The 19706-nt window shown below is 43.5% G+C and overlaps 2 protein-coding genes across 2 annotated transcripts in view; both read left to right on the top strand.

Annotated features, from left to right (window-relative positions):
* LOC124128061 (zinc finger protein 8-like) overlaps window positions 1–1119 on the top strand; it is an 83870-nt gene extending 82751 nt beyond the window's left edge. The window contains exon 2 of the mRNA XM_046491502.2: window positions 566–1119. Coding sequence (XP_046347458.1) covers window positions 566–951 — 386 coding nt within the window. The 3' untranslated portion in view covers window positions 952–1119. The remainder of the gene's footprint in view (window positions 1–565) is intronic.
* A 6347-nt stretch (window positions 1120–7466) lies between these two features.
* LOC124128052 lies at window positions 7467–19404 on the top strand. The gene is made up of 6 exons (XM_046491479.2): window positions 7467–9506; window positions 10084–10178; window positions 11702–11822; window positions 12822–12985; window positions 15795–15933; window positions 16791–19404. Exons 1-6 carry the CDS (start codon window positions 7496–7498, stop codon window positions 18125–18127), a joined length of 3867 nt encoding a protein of 1288 aa, XP_046347435.2. The 5' UTR covers window positions 7467–7495; the 3' UTR covers window positions 18128–19404.
* The last annotated feature ends 302 nt before the right edge of the window (window positions 19405–19706 follow it).

Here is a 19706-nt window from a genome sequence, read left to right as displayed (position 1 = left end):
CGATGCTCATGATATCAATCACTGGATTGTCTGGTCCAGACTCGATTATTTACAGACCGCCGTCATAAAGCTGGAATATTGCTGAAACAGGGCTCAGACCTCAGTGAATGGTGGCCCACTCGGCCTTTAGTTACATTATATTCATGATTTCTGTCTTACGAATCTGCCACATGTAAAATTCAGACATACCACCCGATCCCGTCAGTCGCCTTTCACGACAAGCATAGTCGCCTTTTATGGCAAGCATGGGTTGCTGAAGACCTATTCTACCCCGGATCCTCCCGGGTCCCCTGCTAATGCAATGCATTAATTTGATCATGATAAATACCCTGGACCTTTCGCCAACATATTTTATCCAATCAAATTACAGCGAAAACCTGTGCCAAATTAGATGGTGAATGTCATTGTCACTGCCACAACGAAGCAATGGTAGCGAATGTGCTCGGATATTTATCATACTAGCAAGGCGATATACTACCCTTGACCATGGAGGATGGTCGCTGTGTCAGCCTGCACGAGGCATGAGCTCTATACTTAACTCCAGATCTCGCGTTCTCTGTTTCAGCGCCCTACGTGTGCGGAAACTGCGGTAAGGCTTACCGTCTGAAGACTTCCTACTACCAACACGTCAAGAGGTACCACGTGGACCCTGCCCTGTTCTGCAACCACTGCGGCAAGAAGTTCTACAGTCGGTACGACCTCAACCGACACCAGGTCATACACACAGGGGTCAAGGCCTTCACGTGCGACTTCTGCGGAGCCAAGTTCTTCACCGTCGGCACCTTGAAGATCCACGTCAAGCGGGTGCACGGGACGCCCTTTGAGTACTATTGTAAGTTTTGTGGTAAAGGGTACCACGACAAGGAGGGCCTTTGGCTTCACGAAAGAGGCCATTATGATGCTGACATGAATTTTGAGGAGGGAAGTTCAGACGTGCAGGATGTTTCATGATGGATGGTGCTCTAAGGTTTTCAAGAAGTTTACCTTTTGTGTGTATCTGGTAACGTCAAATAAACTTTTATGAATCTACTTGAGGGATCTTGTGGTCAGGCTCAGTGACTTGGTTTGTTGTTTAACGCCGCACTGAGCAATATTCCAGCTATATGACGGCGGTCTGAAAATAGTCGAGTCTGAACCAGAAAATCCAGTGATTGATATCATGGGCATCGATCCACGCAATTGGGATCGATGACATGCATCAACCAAGTCAGCGAGCCTGACCACCCGATCCCGTTAGTCGGATCTTACGACAAGCATTGTCGCCTTTGACGGCAAGCATGGGTTACTGAAGACCTATTCTACCCCGGCTTCAGGCTCATTTTGATCCTACCCCGATGTCGTAGTACGATGCTCATAATACCAATCACAGGTTTGTCTTGTCCAGACTCGATTATTTACAGGTCGCCGTCATAAAGCTGGAATATTAATGCTGCGTAAAAGAACAAAAAACTAACTCACCATTCACTTCAAATAAATTTAGACCGCCTCCGTGGTCTAGTGGTAGAGCGTCCGCCCGGAGAGCGGAAGGTCCGGGGTTTGATCCCCGGGCGCCTTATACCAAAAGACGTTAAAAGATGGTACTTGTTGTTACCCTGTCTGGCGCTCGGCATTAAGGGGCTAAAACAAGGACTGCTCGGCTCGGAGTCATTATACTGTGTCTGATTTGGGTATTCATGTTAAACTGCGGCATGGTATCTCATTGAGCTAGCACTATAAATCGGCATCAGTCCGTACTAGTACAAGCAGCCACACACACACACACGTGCATGCACGTCGCTATATAAGTGCAATAATCTTGGACACGACGTTAAACCCAATTTCACCTCACCTCAAATAAAAATAAATGCCTGAATATATAGGCTTTGATTGTGGGGTTGTCTTCACACTCCTCCAACACTTAGCAAGTGTTCTTCACAACACTTTATATGAATAACTATGAGGACCGTTGTAACTTAAAAAAGGGCTTACAGTATCGTCAGTTGGGCCACGATCCGCAGGGGGCGGTCGGGTATAGCCTAGTGGTTAAAGCGTTCGCTCGTCACGCCGAAGACCCGGGTTCAATTCCCGACATGGGTACAATGTGTGAAGCCCATTTCTGGTATCCCCCTTCTTGATATTGCTGGAATATTGCTAAAAGCGGCGTAAAACCATACTCACTCACGATCCGCCATTGATTACCGTGACTGGTGTGTCAGCAACATACCCGTAGGTATGATAATAGTGGTAAGGCTGCACAAAACATTAAATGTTTCTCGGATAAAAAATCTGATGAGTGTGGAGGAAGGCGGGTTTTCTGAATTTATTGAAAACAAGATTGATGAGGGAGGAACACCGTTTACTTATTTCGCCTTCAAGAATAGCAATAAACAAAAACTGGAAACACGCTGGACTCAATGCAATGTCATTTGTCAAGCGGGGTAGAATAGGTCTTCAGCAACCCATTCTTGCCGTAAAAGGCGACTATATGCTTGTCGTAAGAGGCGACTAACGGGATCGGGTGGTCAGGCTCGCTGACTTGGTTGCTCGATGCTCATGATGTCAGTCACTGGATTGTCAATCGAGATTCGATTATTTACAGACCGCCGTCATATAGCTGGAATATTGCTGAGTGCGGCGTTCAACAGCAATCAAACAAAGAAAGGCCATGTTGTTCGTGGGTGCCACAATGTGGGTGAACAATGTGGACGACCACCTGTACACTGTAGGCGTCCCTCCCACCTTAAGCCTACATGCCGTGGTATGACTGAAACACTGTTCAAAGTGGCGTTAAACACTACTTGCTCAGCGTTCACGCATGTAGTTACAAGGTGCAACAAATGACCAATGGGTAGAGTACCCTGTCGCTGGACATCCAGCGCCGATAACCAGACCACCCGTCCTGGTGATATACGAAGGCATACGGAATAGTTCCTGGGATCACACAATCGTTCAGAATAGACAAAATGCACCCATTAGTTTTCAGTACCATCTCATTTGACTTCAATACCCTTCGTCCAGAGATGCTTCAGCGTTGCTATCCCTGCCCTATGATAGTCTTCATCTTGGTTTTCCCGAACGGCCACGACGACGGTAATCACCTCACCGTTACTGGTAAACTCTACCACGCGGGTTTGTTTTCAGTTTATGGTTCTTGTGTTTGTTTGTTGTTTAACGCCGCACTCAGCAATATCCCAGCTCTATGACGGTGGTCTGTAAATAGTCGAGTCTTGACCAGACAATCCAGTGATTGACATCATGAGCATCAATCCACGCAATTGGAATACGATGACATGCAACAACCAAGTCAGCAAGCCTGACCACCCGATCCAGTTAGTCGCCTCTTACCACAAGCATATCTGCCTTTTAGGGCAAGCATGGGTTGCTGAAGACCTATTCTAACCCGGATCTTTACGTGTCTTAAGTTTATGGAAGAGGTAGAAGTCACAATGTGCTTGGGGGGCACGGGTGGCCCAGTCGTCTAAGGCGCCGCGATTCGCTGTGCAGAGTTGCGTCCCTTGGGCACGCCAGAAACCTATGATTGTGGGTTCGAATCCCGGTTTGCCCCGATTATGTTTCTAGGTTTGTCAGCACCATACCCGTGCTCGTGGGTTTCACCGAAGTGGTAAACGTCTGAGACCTGCATCACTTCGGTCTTTCCTCCCACATTAAGCTGACACGCCGCGATATAACTGTAATACTGTTAAAAGCAGCGTTAAACCCAACTCACTCACTCACTCACACAATGTGCTTAGTGAGGACAATAGGGGACATGGAGAAGTAATTCAAAGATACAATCTGCAGCTCAAGCACACACTGCCACTTGTGCCTGAATTGTCTTGAAGCAGTATCACCTGTATGAACTGAGCTTTCCTCGACGTTTTTTCCTTGATAACATCTCTCAACTTACGCAGTTCTGTGGTATAGTAATCTTTCGATAATCACTCCACGTATCCACTGAACACTGCTGTCGGTGGGATCCTTTATATACACAAGTGCACCCTTCTCAAATGTACACATGTATTCATGGCGTGACTGCCGACTAATTTTAAAAACAACACGTCAAGCTTTACAAACACCTTGATGGACAGAGAATATATTCTCTTCTTGATTTTAAAACCTGTTATTGATATGTTTACTGGTCATTACAAATTAAATGTCAGCCGATGGAAGATCAGCATCATCACTTCAAGGCCGAGATGACTACCGTATTCGACGTAATAAGCGCCCAGGGCGCGCTCAAAATTAGAAATAGGGAGCTCTTATTAGAATTTTATTTTGGTGAGTTGAAAGATAAATTTCGTGGTTTATGCTGACAGCCTGAAATGTTTATATACGACAGATATATTATTCCAGAATTAAATTGCCCATTATTAAGGGTGCATATAACACACGAGTGCGTATTATACGCGAATAAATAAGTCTTGTATACATTGATCAATCGGAAGGGGTGCTAATTGGGATTGTTCACTTGTCAATATATTAGCAAATATCGCCGTTGGCGCTTATTAGAGCGGGGCACTTATTACGTCGAATACGGTAATTACGTTTAAACGTATTCTGTACTGGTGAACTCTAGCATCAACATACAGGAACACGAATGACATAAAAAAAATCTTCTTGTTAAAATACAAGGAGGATATTATATGAGTGTCCATGTCATGCTTTGTTTACGACACGATATCGCTCGGTAAATACCGGAATTTCGGCACGAGTGTCGTGAACATACTATGACATTAACACGAATTTAATGTTCTATTTATTACCGAAGATGTCTACAAACAGAGACGAATATTAGTGTTTACCTATAAGGACTGCGAGTCGCAACAGCATTGGAACCACAAGTTGTCGAATGACGTCAACAATCTTCGGCTGTGACGTCGTTTCTATTATGACGTCATTCCGACCTCACGTCACAATAAGATTCGAATGACAATGCCGTCCCGATGACGGAAACAATACACTGTTGTCTCGTGACGTGATATGACCCTGCGGCACATTTGATTTTTATTTACCACGATATGTTTGCCCTCGTAGGTAATATACTATGTAATATTGTCAGTTATTATCGTAGGTCTGTGAGCACTCAATCGCGCACGTGGGTTTCATCCTTGTGGGACTGCCTGCAGTGAGGTAGTGGTTAGAGCATCTGCCCAGAGAGCGTTAGGTCGGTGGTTCGATCCCCTGGACGCATCAAACTAAAAGATGGTGCTTGTTATTCCTCTGCCTGGCATTAGGGCATTAAACCAGGACTGGTCGGCCCGCAGTTGGCCACGATGAAATTGACTTTATAGTCCGGTTCAAGCAACCACACAGACACACGCATGCACGTCGCATGTGTGGAATAATCTTGAATACGACGTTAAACCCAATTTCGCCTCACCTCGCCAACCCAACAGCATTTAGTCGCCACCAGCGTCAACTGCCGACTAGCTCCAGCTGTTGTGAATCTGTTTTCACCCGGAATCCTCAAGGGTGGTTATGCACTTGATATTTGGTAAGCAACTGTGATGAGGGGGCGGTGTGGTAGCCTAGGGGTTAAAGCGTTCGCTCGTCACGCCGAAGGCCCGGGTTTGATTCCCCACATAAGAACAATGTGTGAAACTCAACGCGTGTGTGTGTGTGTGTGTGTGTGTGTGTGTGTGTGTGTGTGTGTGTGTGTGTGTGTGTGTGTGTGTGTGTGTGTGACCAAGCCTGGTGGCGTGTGTGTGTGTGTGTGCGTGTGTGTGTGTGTGTGTGTGTGAAAGCCTGGTGGCTTGTGTGCAATCAGAGTCATCACAATTCACCAGGGAAAAGTCAGAAGATAAACTAAAAAGCATACTTTTAAATCTAAACTTGTGAATATAAAATTATATTGATTCCCAAGTCGGGTTTGAAGCATCTGTGTGTACGTAGATGTTGGAGGGGTTGAGCAAAATTCTCCTATGAGTGAGTGAGTGATTATGGTTTAACGCCGCTTTTAGCAATATTCCAGCCATATCACAGCTTGGGGGAGTATATTTACGTTTGACAGTGTTCTCAAACTACGTTCCTGTCCATCTCCCACATTGGACGTTTCAAGTGAGAATCAGTCAAATGCTACACAAAGAGATCCATACAAAACTACATTTAACAGCCCAACATAAAGTCATCATTAGCTATGAGTAAGTGAGTGAGTCAGTGAGTTGGGTTTAACGCCGCTTTTAACAGTACAGTAAAGTACGGTTATAACGAACTCAAAGGGACTACTAATTTTAGTTCGTTATAACCGTAGTTCGTTATAAGCATATACACAGCATAACTACAGCAAGTAGTCGGGACCAAAAAGTAAGTTCGTTATATCCGTCAGTTCGTTATAAGCGTGTTCGTTATAACCGTAGTTTACTGTATTCCAGTTATATCGCGTCGTGTCAGCTTAATGTGGGAGGAAAGCCCGAAGTGATGCAGGTCTCAGACGTTTACCACTTCGGTGAAACCCACGAGCACGGGTATGGTGCTGACAAACCTATTAACTTAATCGGGGCGAACCGGGATTCGAACCCACAACATCATAGCTATGACTTCAATAATGCTTGCGTTTATAGAGGACACGGGATTTTGTGTTTATATCCCCATACATCCATGGGATCAAACCAACCCAAACTTGTTTGCTTAATCAAATGCCACAGAATGAAGCACTTACAATGCTGTATCCAGACGGTACTCCTTCCCATCGGTCACACCACCACCTTACAGCGACCACAACAGTTAGTGAGTTTTGTTTTACGCCGCTTTTCGCAACATTCCAGCAATATCACGGCGGGGGATACCAGAAATGAGCTTCACACATTGTACCTATGTCGGGAATCAAACCCGGGTCTTCGGCGTGACGAGCGAACGCTTTAACCACCAGGCTATCCGACTGCCCTCTCCTTATGAAAATTCGTTAATATATAAAGGAATTCGGTGGGAAAAAGCGGGGTCATTGATACGGACCTGGAACCCGTTCCACAAAGCGATCTTAGTGCTAAGTTGGTCGTAACTCCCATACTTCAGCATAGGCTTACGATCAACGTAGCACTAAGATCGCTTTGTGGAACGGGGCCTTAGTGTCACTGTAAGGTAATGCTAGCCAGGGCGGCGTGAATTGTTGCTCACAGGATCAGCCATTGGTTTAGGCGACACTTACTTCCAATTATTGATTGGGGGGGGGGGGGGGGGGGGGGGGGGTGGGGAAGTGGCGAGCGTGAGAAACGAGAAACTTATATTGTAACAAGTCTCATTAAAACATGGTTCTATGAATAAAATATTACTTAATTGCGTGCGTCTGTCAGTATTGTCGTGTGTTAGACCGGGACAATGTCTCGATGTAATGAGAGTAGTCATACGTGGCTCTGATAATTCGGTGACTCACAAATATAATATTGACGACACTGGTGCTGTCAAGTATTTTGTCAACGTTATCTTCCCGTTTAGGGAAATAGTATGATTAGTCGACGCGAGCTCCATGCAGCGCTCTGAGCATTACGTCTGTACATGGAGATTGCAAGCGGATGTATTCATGGGAATTTTCGCTGGATGGCAGGTGCAGGTGAATGATGCGATAAACATGTCTGTCTGTAGCCTGGAATTTTCATTCCCACGTTCATTTCTGGTGAAAATATACCAAAAACGATACAGTGCACCTTTTATCGAATACTCTGCATCATACCTAAATGCAAACTTCGACTTGAAGCGATGCGCGGTAAGGACAATAAATGACGATCGTCTCGCAAAACAGTGCCAGTTAAGTTATGAACGTTCATCATCCCCAGCGCTACCATCTGAAGGCAAAATCGTCGTAGAATTAAGAAAACTCGCTGTTGATGTGTCAAAATCTGCCATTCGAATCAGCCTATTTGATATTGTGGATCAACCGTTCCGGGCTGACCTGTCCGACGTTGATAATGAAGGTTTAACAACAATAGATCGCATCAACTTCACTCTCCCCTATTCCTATGTTTTAAAAAGTGTGAAGAATTCGGCAGGCTCGAGTTTTCATCTTGAAGCATGGTACCTTGGTCAAAGTGGAGTTGTACTGCCTTGCATGCTAAACACAACCTGTGAGTGTCTCGACGATGGAGGCGGGGACCAGCTGACGTTCGTCTTTGATGGTCTCATCCTAAATACACAGATCAGACCTCTAACCATGAAGTTCTTGTCATCAAGTATTAATTCAAAGGATTGCAACAGTGGAAAAGCATTAAAGTCTATACAGAGCACTGTACACACAAAGTTACCAAGTGGCATAGAAACTGCCACTCAGCAAAGGCTACTAGTGGAATCACTACTAAGTACAAAAACTGGATCAACTCCAGAAGATGCCTCGCATGTTGCACCTCCATTAAATCCATCTCTCTTGCCACTCCCCTCCAAAACCTTACCTGATGATTCTGAGCAACCCGACATAGCCCAAAATGATAAAGTTGTTGTTCAAATGCTTGGTTTGCCCTTCAACCAGCCTCCCCCAGACAGATTTTTTGATCTAATTCCGAACAGTCTGGTGTCATCATGTCCTCCCTTGATTACATCCAACACAAGTGATGGAGATGCCCCGGTTGACATCACGGCACTGCTGCAAGTGTCCGCTGGTCCAAGCATTGCAACTGATCTTGTCAGTCAGAAGAATCCAAGTGAGAGTAATCGGAACAACATTCCTACATCTGATCCAAGTTACAGCTCTCTTGTTCATATTGAAGAAATAATTGCCAATGACTTTACTTCATCCCAAACCGAGGACTGTGCGTCGAGCAAAAACACTGAGACTGTACAGGAAAAGTGTGGTTCATTAAGTCAAATCATTGATACAGTTTCGGTAAATGTGGAAGAAAATATTTCTGCATTCACGGATTCGAGGAAAGATGGTGAAACATCTGTCACGAAAATACCAGACTCATCTGAGAAGGGAACCAATAATACAGCTTTACAAAGAAAAAGACGTGTTATTTGTGTTGTTGATGATGATGATGATGCTTCTTGTTCTGTTGAAAAGGAACCTGAGACAATTGTTGTTGAAGACAAATCTGACAAGGCAGAGAATGCAGATTGTCTGGCCAAGGGACACACCATAGAACTGATTGACCCGGAGAGTGGAATGATGACAATAGTGCGGGTCAGTGATGATGAGGATGATGATGATGTTGAAATAGTTGGCGTAGAAGACAAGGACAAATCAAAAGAGAGCCAGAAATCAAACAACATAACAAAAAAGGTATCTGAAGATAATTCAGAAATTCATAACATTGTGGCCAGTATTGTGGAATCGTTACATATGGATAGTACTCCTAAAGAAAGCAGCATAGTGTCTGCAACAAATTATCCTGGGATCAACTTAGACCCTCCTTCAAAGGCACCGACTGAGTTCCATTCCTCCCTAGGTAAGTTGATTGGGCAGCCCCCAGTTCCTATGGAGATGCTGCCAAGTGTGATGACGAATGCAGTACAAGCTCCTGTCAATTTGCCCCCAGAGGTCAGTGGGGCAACACAGGGACCAGCGCTCACTGCTAAATCAAAACAGGATTCGTTGCCTAAGGGTAAGGCCTTATAACAATAATGTAGACTTTATGTTGAAAATGTTTTCTATTGAAACCCTCCAAATACGCATTTAGATGGTCAGAATATTTCCAGGCTTCAAATCCCATTTTCTTGTCGTAAGAGGCAACTAACAGGATCGGGTGGTCAGGCTCGCTGACATGGTTGATGCATGTCATCGTATCCAAATTGTGTGAATCGATGCTCATGATGTCAATCACTGGATTGTCTGGTCCAGACCTGATTATTTACAGACCGTCGTCACTTATCTGAGTGCGGCGTTAAACAACAAATGCAATGCAACCTTAAATCCCATTTAATAATTTTTTTCAGTCAATCAGAGTGCAGCACAGTCCCATTAATTTCTCAATTGTGGTTACCATGGTTACGGCAAATATTTTTTGGATACGGACCATGGGTTTGTTTACCATTGTTTACATGAACTTTATTTATTCTATCATGTCTATTGGTCATGTTGGTTCCTCATGTCAAATTTCTGTGCATCGGATGTTATTTCACAAATGTGAAAACACTTGTTTGCGTCGTAAGCAACTGTTGAGATAGTCATTGTATTATCAGGGAGGAGTACCCATGTTGGAGAGTTCGATCCAGAGTGGGCCGTCAACTTTCCCTGGCTCATGTACGATCCAATTAACCACACCATGTTCTGTCAGGTGAGAAATACTGGAAGCATCTCAAACTTTGTTTTAGTAGACCCGTGAAGATTCCGGGGTAGAATAGGTCTTCAGCAACCCATGCTTGCCGTAAATAGCAACTATGCTTGTCGTAAAAGGCGACTAACGGGATCGGGTGGTCAGGCTCGCTGACTTGGTTGATACATGTCATCGGTCCCAATTCCATGGATCGATGCTCATGATATTAATCACTGGTTTGTCTGGTCCAGACTCGATTATTTACAGACCGCCGTCATATAGTTGGAATATTGCTTTGTTTTAGTAGAGAGCTATGGATTTGGTCTACCTGACTTTATGAAAGTCCTAGAAGAAAAGATGCTGAATGAGCATCCAGTGATCCAATAAAAATATTTTGTGCAACACGTTCAACCCATATCTGTGTCAATCTCATTCAAATCAGACCTTAGTTCTTGCTACCGCTAAACAATGATCTGAAGACATCCCATTTGGGGTCACGTCAGAAGACCTTTCATCCGACCAATCAGTGCGTCGCTTACCAGATTATGAAAGTGACAGTCGGAATGTGATTTCTAATCATGCAAACTCAAACACTTTAACATGGGGTATTCCGAATGATAGTTACAGGTTTAACGACTGAATCCTTAAATCTAGACCATCTATTAGCAACATTAGTCATTCCAGAATGTTTTTTTTGTTCAGGTTTCAAATTTGTAATCGAGAATTTGTCAAAATTTCTTTCCAAGCGTAGTCGCCAATTTGAAATTAGTGCCGTAAAGCATGAGAAAGCTGCCTTCTGATTGGTCATTCCATTGGTTGGTCAAAATTCATGCAAGGTCTGTCTGACGTGACCCGTAAAGGGATGTCCTCAGATCTTTGTTTAGCGGTAGCAAGAACTAAGATCTGATTTTAATGAGATTGTATCTGTGTGTACCATCAAGGGTTTATCTAAACTTGTTCAACACAAAAATCAGCAGCAATGTCATTGTCAGTAAAAAATTCCCAAATTGTAATTTAAGTTTGTGTATATATATAACTTATTTTATGGCTTCTTAGAGATAACCTGTATTGCACTGATGACAGGGCCAGTAAATAGGAACAAGTTTTAATACTTATTAATATTATTGCATTCAATACAATCTCAAAATACGAAGGGGGCACGGGTAGCCCAGCCGTCTTAAGGCGCCGCGATTCGCTGTGCAGAGTTGCGTCCCTTGGGCACGTCAGAAACCTATGATTGTGGGTTCGAATCCGGGTTCACCCCAATTATGTTTCTAGGTTTGTCAGCACCATACCCGTGCTCGTGGGTTTCACCAAAGTGGTAAACGTCTGAGACTTTCATCACTTCGGGCTTTCCTTCCAAATTAAGCTGACACACCGTGAGAGCTTTACTGGAATAATGTTAAAAGCGGTGTTAAAACCAACTCACTCTGAATACGATGTTTTACATTCGGAGATAAGTAACCTAATACAACCCTATTAGCTCACTATTGTTATGCTTTGCTGTTTCTTTCATGCTTAGAAATGGATATTCTCTCTTTTAGATTTGCATATTTTCAAAGAAAAGCAACATTTTTACTGTGGGCTCCCACTTTTTCATGAGAGATCCGCTGATAACACACACGAAGTCTGCGCAACACGTCGATGCATTGCGTATAATACAAGGTGGGTGGCACAGACTAGAGCATGTTTTGCTAATTAGCTTGGGTTGCTTGAAATAAAAATATGGTTAATTTTACAAGACATGAATTGGGTCTGTTGGTTTATGTAGTTTAAAAATTAAAGTGCATAATTTTAAGTGTTAAAGTACCTTTTATATGTATATACTTCTGAAAAGGCTTTTTTTCTGTTCTCTTTATAGTAAGAATTCCGTGGCTTGAGATTACAATTTGATCAAATGTAATTTTAGAAGTAAATAGTTTCTTCAGATTTGAATGATTTTTTTTGTAGTTCATAGAATGGTCATGCTGATTGTAGTTGAATTGGAAGATTCAATGGAACCCATAAACTGAACTATCCATGCATGTCTTGTTATACTGCCAAGCTAACAGGGCAGGTGTAGAGAGAATGTACCAAGGAATTCCCTCCGTCAGTCCATTTGAGGACATTTTTGTGTGCAACTTATAAATTGAAAACTACTTAAGGATTCTTTTCCAATTGAGGTGCAGGTGAGGAGAGGTGCAGTGCAAAGTTAGATTTCAATAAGGTAGACACAGTTTTATGGATAACAACTTCTTTAATACCGAAAAAGCGGCGTTTCGGTATAGATCCTTATACCGTTGTCAAGCAGGACTGAATGAGGGACATATTACAGAATATATATAGTAGGTGGAGGATTAATGGTAGAGGATTAACAGTAACAACAATTGCATACATGAGTGGGATAACATGAGTAAGTGTTGACAACAGAAGTATTATTCTGTTCACTCACTCACTCATTCACTCACTCGGGGCTGTGGGGTAGTCTTGTTGTTAAAGCGTTCGCTCGTCACGCCGAAGGCCTGGGTACGATTCCCCACATGGGTACAATGTGTGAAGCCCATTTCTGGTGTCCCCCATCGTGATATTGCTGGAATATTGCTAAAAGCGGCGTAAAACCATACTCACTCACTCACTCACTCACTCACTCATTGGTAGGCCTGATAACATGCTGACTGTTTGCAGACACTGGGTGTGGTGAGCAGTCCTCGCAGTGGCTGCAGATGGTGCACAAGTGCCACGAACAGATCCAGAGTGTCTTGGCGCTGCAAAGCGTGTTTGACTACACATGGCTCATCGACTTTCCCTGGCTAATGTTTGATGAGATTGACAATAAGGTATTCTGTAAGGTCAGTGTTAAACTTGAATATACTGTTTAAATGTTACTGATTTTCTGCCTTTAGCCATTGGTACAAAATCTGTCAGGTAAAATTCTGTTTGGCCTAAGAAAGGTCAGCCAGTAATTGTCCACACAATAACTCTAAAAACTACAGAAATAATACTAAAAGCCATCTTCGGCTTGATAATCTCAAAAGGTTTGTCACAGGCTGTACTGATTACTTGACAGGTGTTCATTGGACATGTTGGAATAAATTGTTTACAATATTCGGTGTAATAAGCGGCCCAGGTGATCAGAAAATTGAAGAGGGTGCTTGTCAAAGCTGTAAATGCCGAATTAAATTCATTTTCAGATGAGTGATAGTGAACAAACATATTTTTAATGTTCCTGAAACTAAAACATTTTTGATAATAATTGGTAATTATTAACCTGTTCTACTGTTTTTTGCAAATAATCTGAAATATGCACGAAAAAAAGTGTAGGGTTGAACCAGTAAGCCGTAAAGTACCCTCTGATGTGTTTCCAAGTGTTGGGTTGAACCAGTAGGCTGTAAAGAACCCTCTGATGTGTGTGGAAGTGTTGGGTTGAACCAGTAGGCTGTAAAGAACCCTCTGATGTGTGTGGAAGTGTTGGGTTGAACCAGTAGGCTGTAAAGAACCCTCTGATGTGTGTGGAAGTGTTGGGTTGAACTTGTAAGCTGTAAAGAACCCTCTGATGTGTGTCTAAGTGTTGGGTTGAACTAGTAAGCCGTAAAGAACCCTCTGATGTGTGTCTAAGTGTTGGGTTGAACCAGTAAGCCGTAAAGTACCCCCTGATGTGTGTCTAAGTGTTGGGTTGAACCAGTAAGCCGTAAAGTACCCTCTGATGTGTGTCTAAGTGTTGGGTTGAACTAGTAAGCCGTAAAGAACCCTCTGATGTGTGTCTAAGTGTTGGGTTGAACCAGTAGGCTGTAATGTACCCTCTGATGTGTGTGGAAGTGTTGGGTTGAACCAGTAGGCTGTAATGTACCCTCTGGTGTGTGTGTGGAAGTGTTGGGTTGAACCAGTAGGCTGTAAAGTACCCTCTGATGGTGTGTCTAAGTGTTGGGTTGAACTAGTAAGCTGTAAGAACCCTCTGAGGTGTGTCTAAGTGTTGGGTTGAACCAGTAAGCCGTAAAGTACCCTCTGATGTGTGTCTAAGTGTTGGGTTGAACTAGTTAGCCGTAAAGAACCCTCTGATGTGTGTCTAAGTGTTGGGTTGAACCAGTAAGCCGTAAAGTACCCTCTGATGTGTGTCTAAGTGTTGGGTTGAACCAGTAAGCCGTAAAGTACCCTCTGATGTGTGTCTAAGTGTTGGGTTGAACCAGTAAGCCGTAAAGTACCCTCTGATGTGTGTCTAAGTGTTGGGTTGAACCAGTAGGCTGTAAAGTACCCTCTGATGTGTGTCTAAGTGTTGGGTTGAACTAGTAAGCCGTAAAGAATCCTCTGATTTGTGTCTAAGTGTTGGGTTGAACCAGTAGGCTGTAATGTACCCTCTGATGTGCGTCTAAGTGTTGGGTTGAACCAGTAGGCTGTAATGTACCCTCTGGTGTGTGTGTGTGGAAGTGTTGAGTTGAACCAGTAGGCTGTAATGTACCCTCTGGTGTGTGTGTGGAAGTGTTTGGTTGAACCAGTAGGCTGTAAAGAACCCTATGATGTGTGTGGAAGTGTTGGGTTGAACCAGTAGGCTGTAAAGAACCCTATGATGTGTGTGGAAGTGTTGGGTTGAACCAGTAGGCTGTAAAGAACCCTCTGATGTGTGTGGTAGTGTTGGGTTGAACAGCATTAGAAATTGGCACTAGTCCTATAGTCCTTGCCAAACTGCCCATTGGTAAAGGTATCATAAGGACTAGTAGACATTTGCCCTTTTTAAGGGTTTTGTTATATGTTATCATTATAAGGACTAGTGGAGGAAAACTGTTAGTTCCTAACCATGGTTGAACCAGTAGGCTGTAAAGAACCCTCTGATGTGTGTGGTAGTGTTGGGTTGAACCAGTAGGCTGTAAAGAACCCTCTGGTGTGTGTGTGGAAGTGTTGGGTTGAACCAGTAGGCTGTAAAGAACCCTCTGGTGTGTGTGGTAGTGTTGGGTTGAACCAGTAGGCTGTAAAGAACCCTCTGATGTGTCTGGAAGTGTTGGGTTGAACCAGTAGGCTGTAAAGAACCCTCTGATGTGTGTGGAAGTGTTGGGTTGAACCAGTAGGCTGTAAAGAACCCTCTGATGTGTCTGGAAGTGTTGGGTTGAACCAGTAGGCTGTAAAGAACCCTCTGATGTGTCTGGAAGTGTTGGGTTGAACCAGTAGGCTGTAAAGAACCCTCTGATGTGTCTGGAAGTGTTAGGTTGAACCAGTAAGCCATAAGGTACCCGGGGTGGTCGGGTAGCCTAGTGGTTTAAGCGTTTGCTCGTCACGCCGAAGACCCGGGTTCGATTCCTGACATGGGTAAAATGTGTGAAGCCCATTTCTGGTGTCCCCCCGCCGTGATATTGCAGGAATATTGCTAAAAGCGGCGTAAAACCGTACGCACTCACTCATAAGGTACCCTCTGGTATGTGTTGAAGTGATCCTTGGTTTGTGTGTTACCTTAATGTGATAAAATGTCAACTTCCTGCATCACTATGGATACGGATACTCACTCACTCACTCACTCACTCACTCACTCACTGTGATATGCTGTTACAGCAGTGTTCGAACCAAACTTACTCACTCACTATGTAATTGTTTTTTAAGGTAGCAGTTAAACTTCACTTCTAGTGACTATGCTGACTTCAATATTATATGGTGGTTTTAATTCCTTTATTGCAGGTTTGTCAAAAGCATAACAGAAAAACTACATTTGGAGAAGGACTCCGCCATTTCAGTCGACGTCGTATCCGTGAACACCAGAAAAGCAGATGCCACATGGATGCTTTTCTCTTGGATAATGTAACACTGGAAAGTAACGGTGAGAGGTTTGCACTTTAGGATTATTGAAGAGTCCCAGCAAATATGTTTCTTGGTTTGTCAGTGCCATACACATACTTGAGGGTTTCACCGCCTCTGTGGTCTAGTGGTAGAGCGTCTGCCTGGACAGCTTAAGGTCCGGGGTTCGATCCCCAGCCGCGTCGTACCAAAAGACGTTAACAGATGGGACTTGCTGTTACCCTGTCTGGCACTCGGCATTAAAAGTCTAAAACAAAGACTGGTTGGCTCGGAAGTGACCCACTTTGCTTAAGAGGCGACTAACAGGATCGGATGGTCAGGATCGCTGACTTGGTTGATGCATGTCATCGTATCCCAATCACGGTCCCAATGCACGTCGCTATATAAGTGCAATAATCTTGTACGCGATGTTAAACCCCATTTCACCTCTCCTCGCCTCCAGGTAAAATAGGTCCTCGCTGACCTTGGTGTGTCTCGATGGATCTGGTGGTCAGGCTCGGTGACCTAGATGATTCTGTGTCATTGCATTTCATTGGACAAGTCTTGATTATTTGCAGGTTGCTATCATTTATTTGTTTGTTTGTTGTTTAATGCTGCCCTCAGCACTATTCCAGTCTGTAAATAGTTGAATCTGGGCCAGACAATCCAGTGATTGATATCATGACCATCGATCCACACAGTTGGAATACGAAGACCTATTCTAACCCGGATCTTTGCGGATCTTGCCATCATATAGCTGGAATATTGCCTTATGTGGGATTAAGCAAAAAACATAGAAAATCTTTCCGACTCATTTGATATTTCGTAAATTTATCGTGTGTATGCAATTCTGAATCAGTTACTTAATATCTGATATATTATGTCTGACAATAATTTCAGGTGAAGACAAGGCCAAGACTGTCATGAGACTGGATGCCAATTCAGAACTCATTTTCAGCATGGAGACACAAGGCAGTGAAAAAGAACCGCTCCACTGGAACAGAATAGCCCCACCGGAAGATAATGACAAAACCCCACAAAAGAAAACTGAGATGAATGTCATCAGTATTAAGAGCGAAGACTCATTCCAAAGTGCTAAATTTGTCTCCTCGGGCCCGTACAAGGTGTCTCCCGCCCTGTCGCCCGTTGTCCTGCTGAGAGATGTGAGCAAGAGTCCTCCCGATATTCCCCTCAACGAAGGCAGACAGACATCGGTCTCCAGACGCAGCAGCAGCTCCCAGAGTCAGGACACCCGAATCCGAAGCAAACCCTGGAATCTACAGCCCCAGAACGTGTTCCAGAAGTATAACAGTCGAGCTGATGTTTTGCAAAATGAAAAAAGGCTTTCCACTAGGCGAACCAAAGGTCCAGCTCCATCTTGTGAGTATCCTGCCAGGGAGCCGGATGTGGAGGCAGACATCAGGTCATTGTTACCCTTGGTGGCATTGGCCAGTGTTGATACTGAAGCCAAGTCTGTGGCAAAAAGGTTGTCCTTTGATGAACAGGGTGATGTTGGTCAGACGAATGGTTTGCCTGGTACCGGACCAAACAGGAAGAAAAGAGAATTTGATGTTGACAGGGAACAGAAGTCAAAAGAAGATCCTGATAGCATTCTCGTTAACTATTTATCTTGTCCTGCTAAAAATCAGAAAAAGAAATGGTTGGAAGATATAGACGCATCTTGCTGGAAGCCCGTAGTTGTGCTTGATGACATTGCAGAGGATTTGTCCGTTTTGAATGCACATTCGTTTCGAACTAGAATGCACTATGGTAGGTCTAAGGAGAGAACTGAACGTGAATCCAAGGACACACAGAAACGCTCACTTTCAACAGACAGTGAATCTGTGACGGCCAAGAAAACCAGGAATGAGGCTCGAGATGTGTATGACACCGATCAGTGTTCTTTGGGTGTCAGACTTGAGGCTGGTAAGTCAAATACCAGGAAGACAAGAACTACAGATCCTGTTGATGTCGGAAACAGGTTCAATGAAATGAAATCAGAAAGTGGCACGAAATTGAGGAATGCAACTGAGTGTTCTGTGGAAGTTTCACGTGACACTGGAAAGTCCCCAAGTAGTCGGAAGCCGTCTCCGAAGCCTTCATGGTCGGAACCAGAGCACACTGAGCCATCACAAGTGACGTTTGATAATAATTACGATATGATGGAGATTCTAGACGGACTTGATCTTACGGACATGATGATGTGTCATGTTGTTCTCAAACGGATAGCTGTTTGATGCCAGTACTTAAAAAATCAGAGCTAGTTACAGGCCTCCCATACAGCGGATAAAGCAACAGAATGGAATGAATAACTTACGAAGTAGTCGGTAAGATGGCAGAAATTGTGTCCAAATTGTGAGCCACTTCTAAACCTTCACAAGTGAACAAAATACTGTAATTTCTCTTGTAATGCCAGTACCATGTGCACAGTAAGGCATGGGTGGCCCAGCCGTCTAAGGTGTCACAATTCGCTGTGCAGAGTTACCTATGATCGTGGGTTCGAATCCCGGTTCGCCCTGAATATGTTTATAGGTTTGTTAGACTCGTGATGATCATATGTAAGAATAAAATTCACACTTATTAAAAGTTATTTTGGATGCTATTGTGGCTGAAAGCTTCAAGATTGACTCATTTCACAGTTTCATTGCCGTTCATTTCACAATGTTTTCCTGTTTATTGATATTTGTTATCAATATGGTCGATATGGCTCATTTAATTAAGAAATAACAACTTTGAACTCAAGTTTCAGAAGGCTTGGGCACAAATTCTGTGGTCTTTTCTGAAGTTCTGAAGGTTTTTTCGTTCTCATTCCATTGTGTTGCTTTATCCTGTATATAGTCCATTAGTGTGGGTGACTTTTGTCTATATGAATGCCATTTTCATGTGTTTTGTGCTCATTCCTGTTATCAAGGGCTTAGGACTTTATTGATATGCTGTGCATGAACGCCTACTGTTGAGATAATGCGACTTTTATTTTCTTGTCAGCAGATTGTTGACATCCCACTCTCAGCATCAGGTTATGTTGTTGAGGAACGATAAGTAGGGCTGAAATGATATGCTGAAGTCATGATACTATTTTCCTTTAAACTTACAAGTCGAATCTCGTTAAGCAGAACCTGGACAAATGGACATTTTTGGGTACCCTATGGGTCCTTTTTTACCTCCTGCCATGACGTGGGGCGGGGATATTGGTTTGGGCCTTGTCCATCTGTCTGACCAATTTCAATTGGAACAAGTATTTTCGGAAACAGCTATGGATACGAGGACGCATCCATCATTATGGGAATAATGTGTTGATAGAGTTAGAAAACAAGCATCAAAAGTTGTTTGATCTTTTGGACATAATGCACAGGACCACTGTGGATACAAGGATGATATTATGCATACCATTCAGGACCAACTCGTGTTATTCCGGGACAAGCCGAATAGCGACTCGTGCCCCTCTCATGGCCATTTTTGCGACCGGGTTCTGTCTTAGCGCAAACGGGCATACCTAAAACATTTGTCAACTCGTTGCATAATGGTTCACATACATTTCCCCGTATATTATATATGTTTCAGATGCAATTTAAAGCACATCTGGACATGCGGAATTAGACAGTATGACTGAGCACATTTAACTGTATCTTGGGTGTATTTTTAGATACATGACATATGTAAAATCAAAAATTATTTCTGAGGGATTCTTTGACGAAGAAATTGAAATCATACGCGCATTCTGATTGGTTTGTCGGATTTTCGCACATAACATTCATTGATAGGGGGACGAGTTGTCTTACAGGTTACGGAAAGGGGCGAGTGGTGACGAATGTATGC

The sequence above is a fragment of the Haliotis rufescens genome, unplaced genomic scaffold (assembly GCF_023055435.1).
Source record: "Haliotis rufescens isolate VD_foot unplaced genomic scaffold, xgHalRufe1.0.p SCAF_9, whole genome shotgun sequence".
In the NCBI taxonomy this organism is placed as follows: domain Eukaryota; kingdom Metazoa; phylum Mollusca; class Gastropoda; order Lepetellida; family Haliotidae; genus Haliotis; species Haliotis rufescens.
Note: the sequence above shows the minus strand (reverse complement) of the source record. Positions and strands in the feature narration are given on the sequence as shown.

Excerpts from the sequence above, each read along its gene's own strand:
- LOC124128052 (XM_046491479.2), top strand. The coding sequence starts at position 7,496 with ATGGGAATTTTCGCTGGATGGCAGGTGCAGGTGAATGATGCGATAAAC. Across the intron at positions 11,823-12,821 it reads TGCATTGCGTATAATACAAG|ACACTGGGTGTGGTGAGCAG; the intron begins GTGGGTGGCACA and ends GACTGTTTGCAG. Across the intron at positions 12,986-15,794 it reads ACAATAAGGTATTCTGTAAG|GTTTGTCAAAAGCATAACAG; the intron begins GTCAGTGTTAAA and ends CCTTTATTGCAG.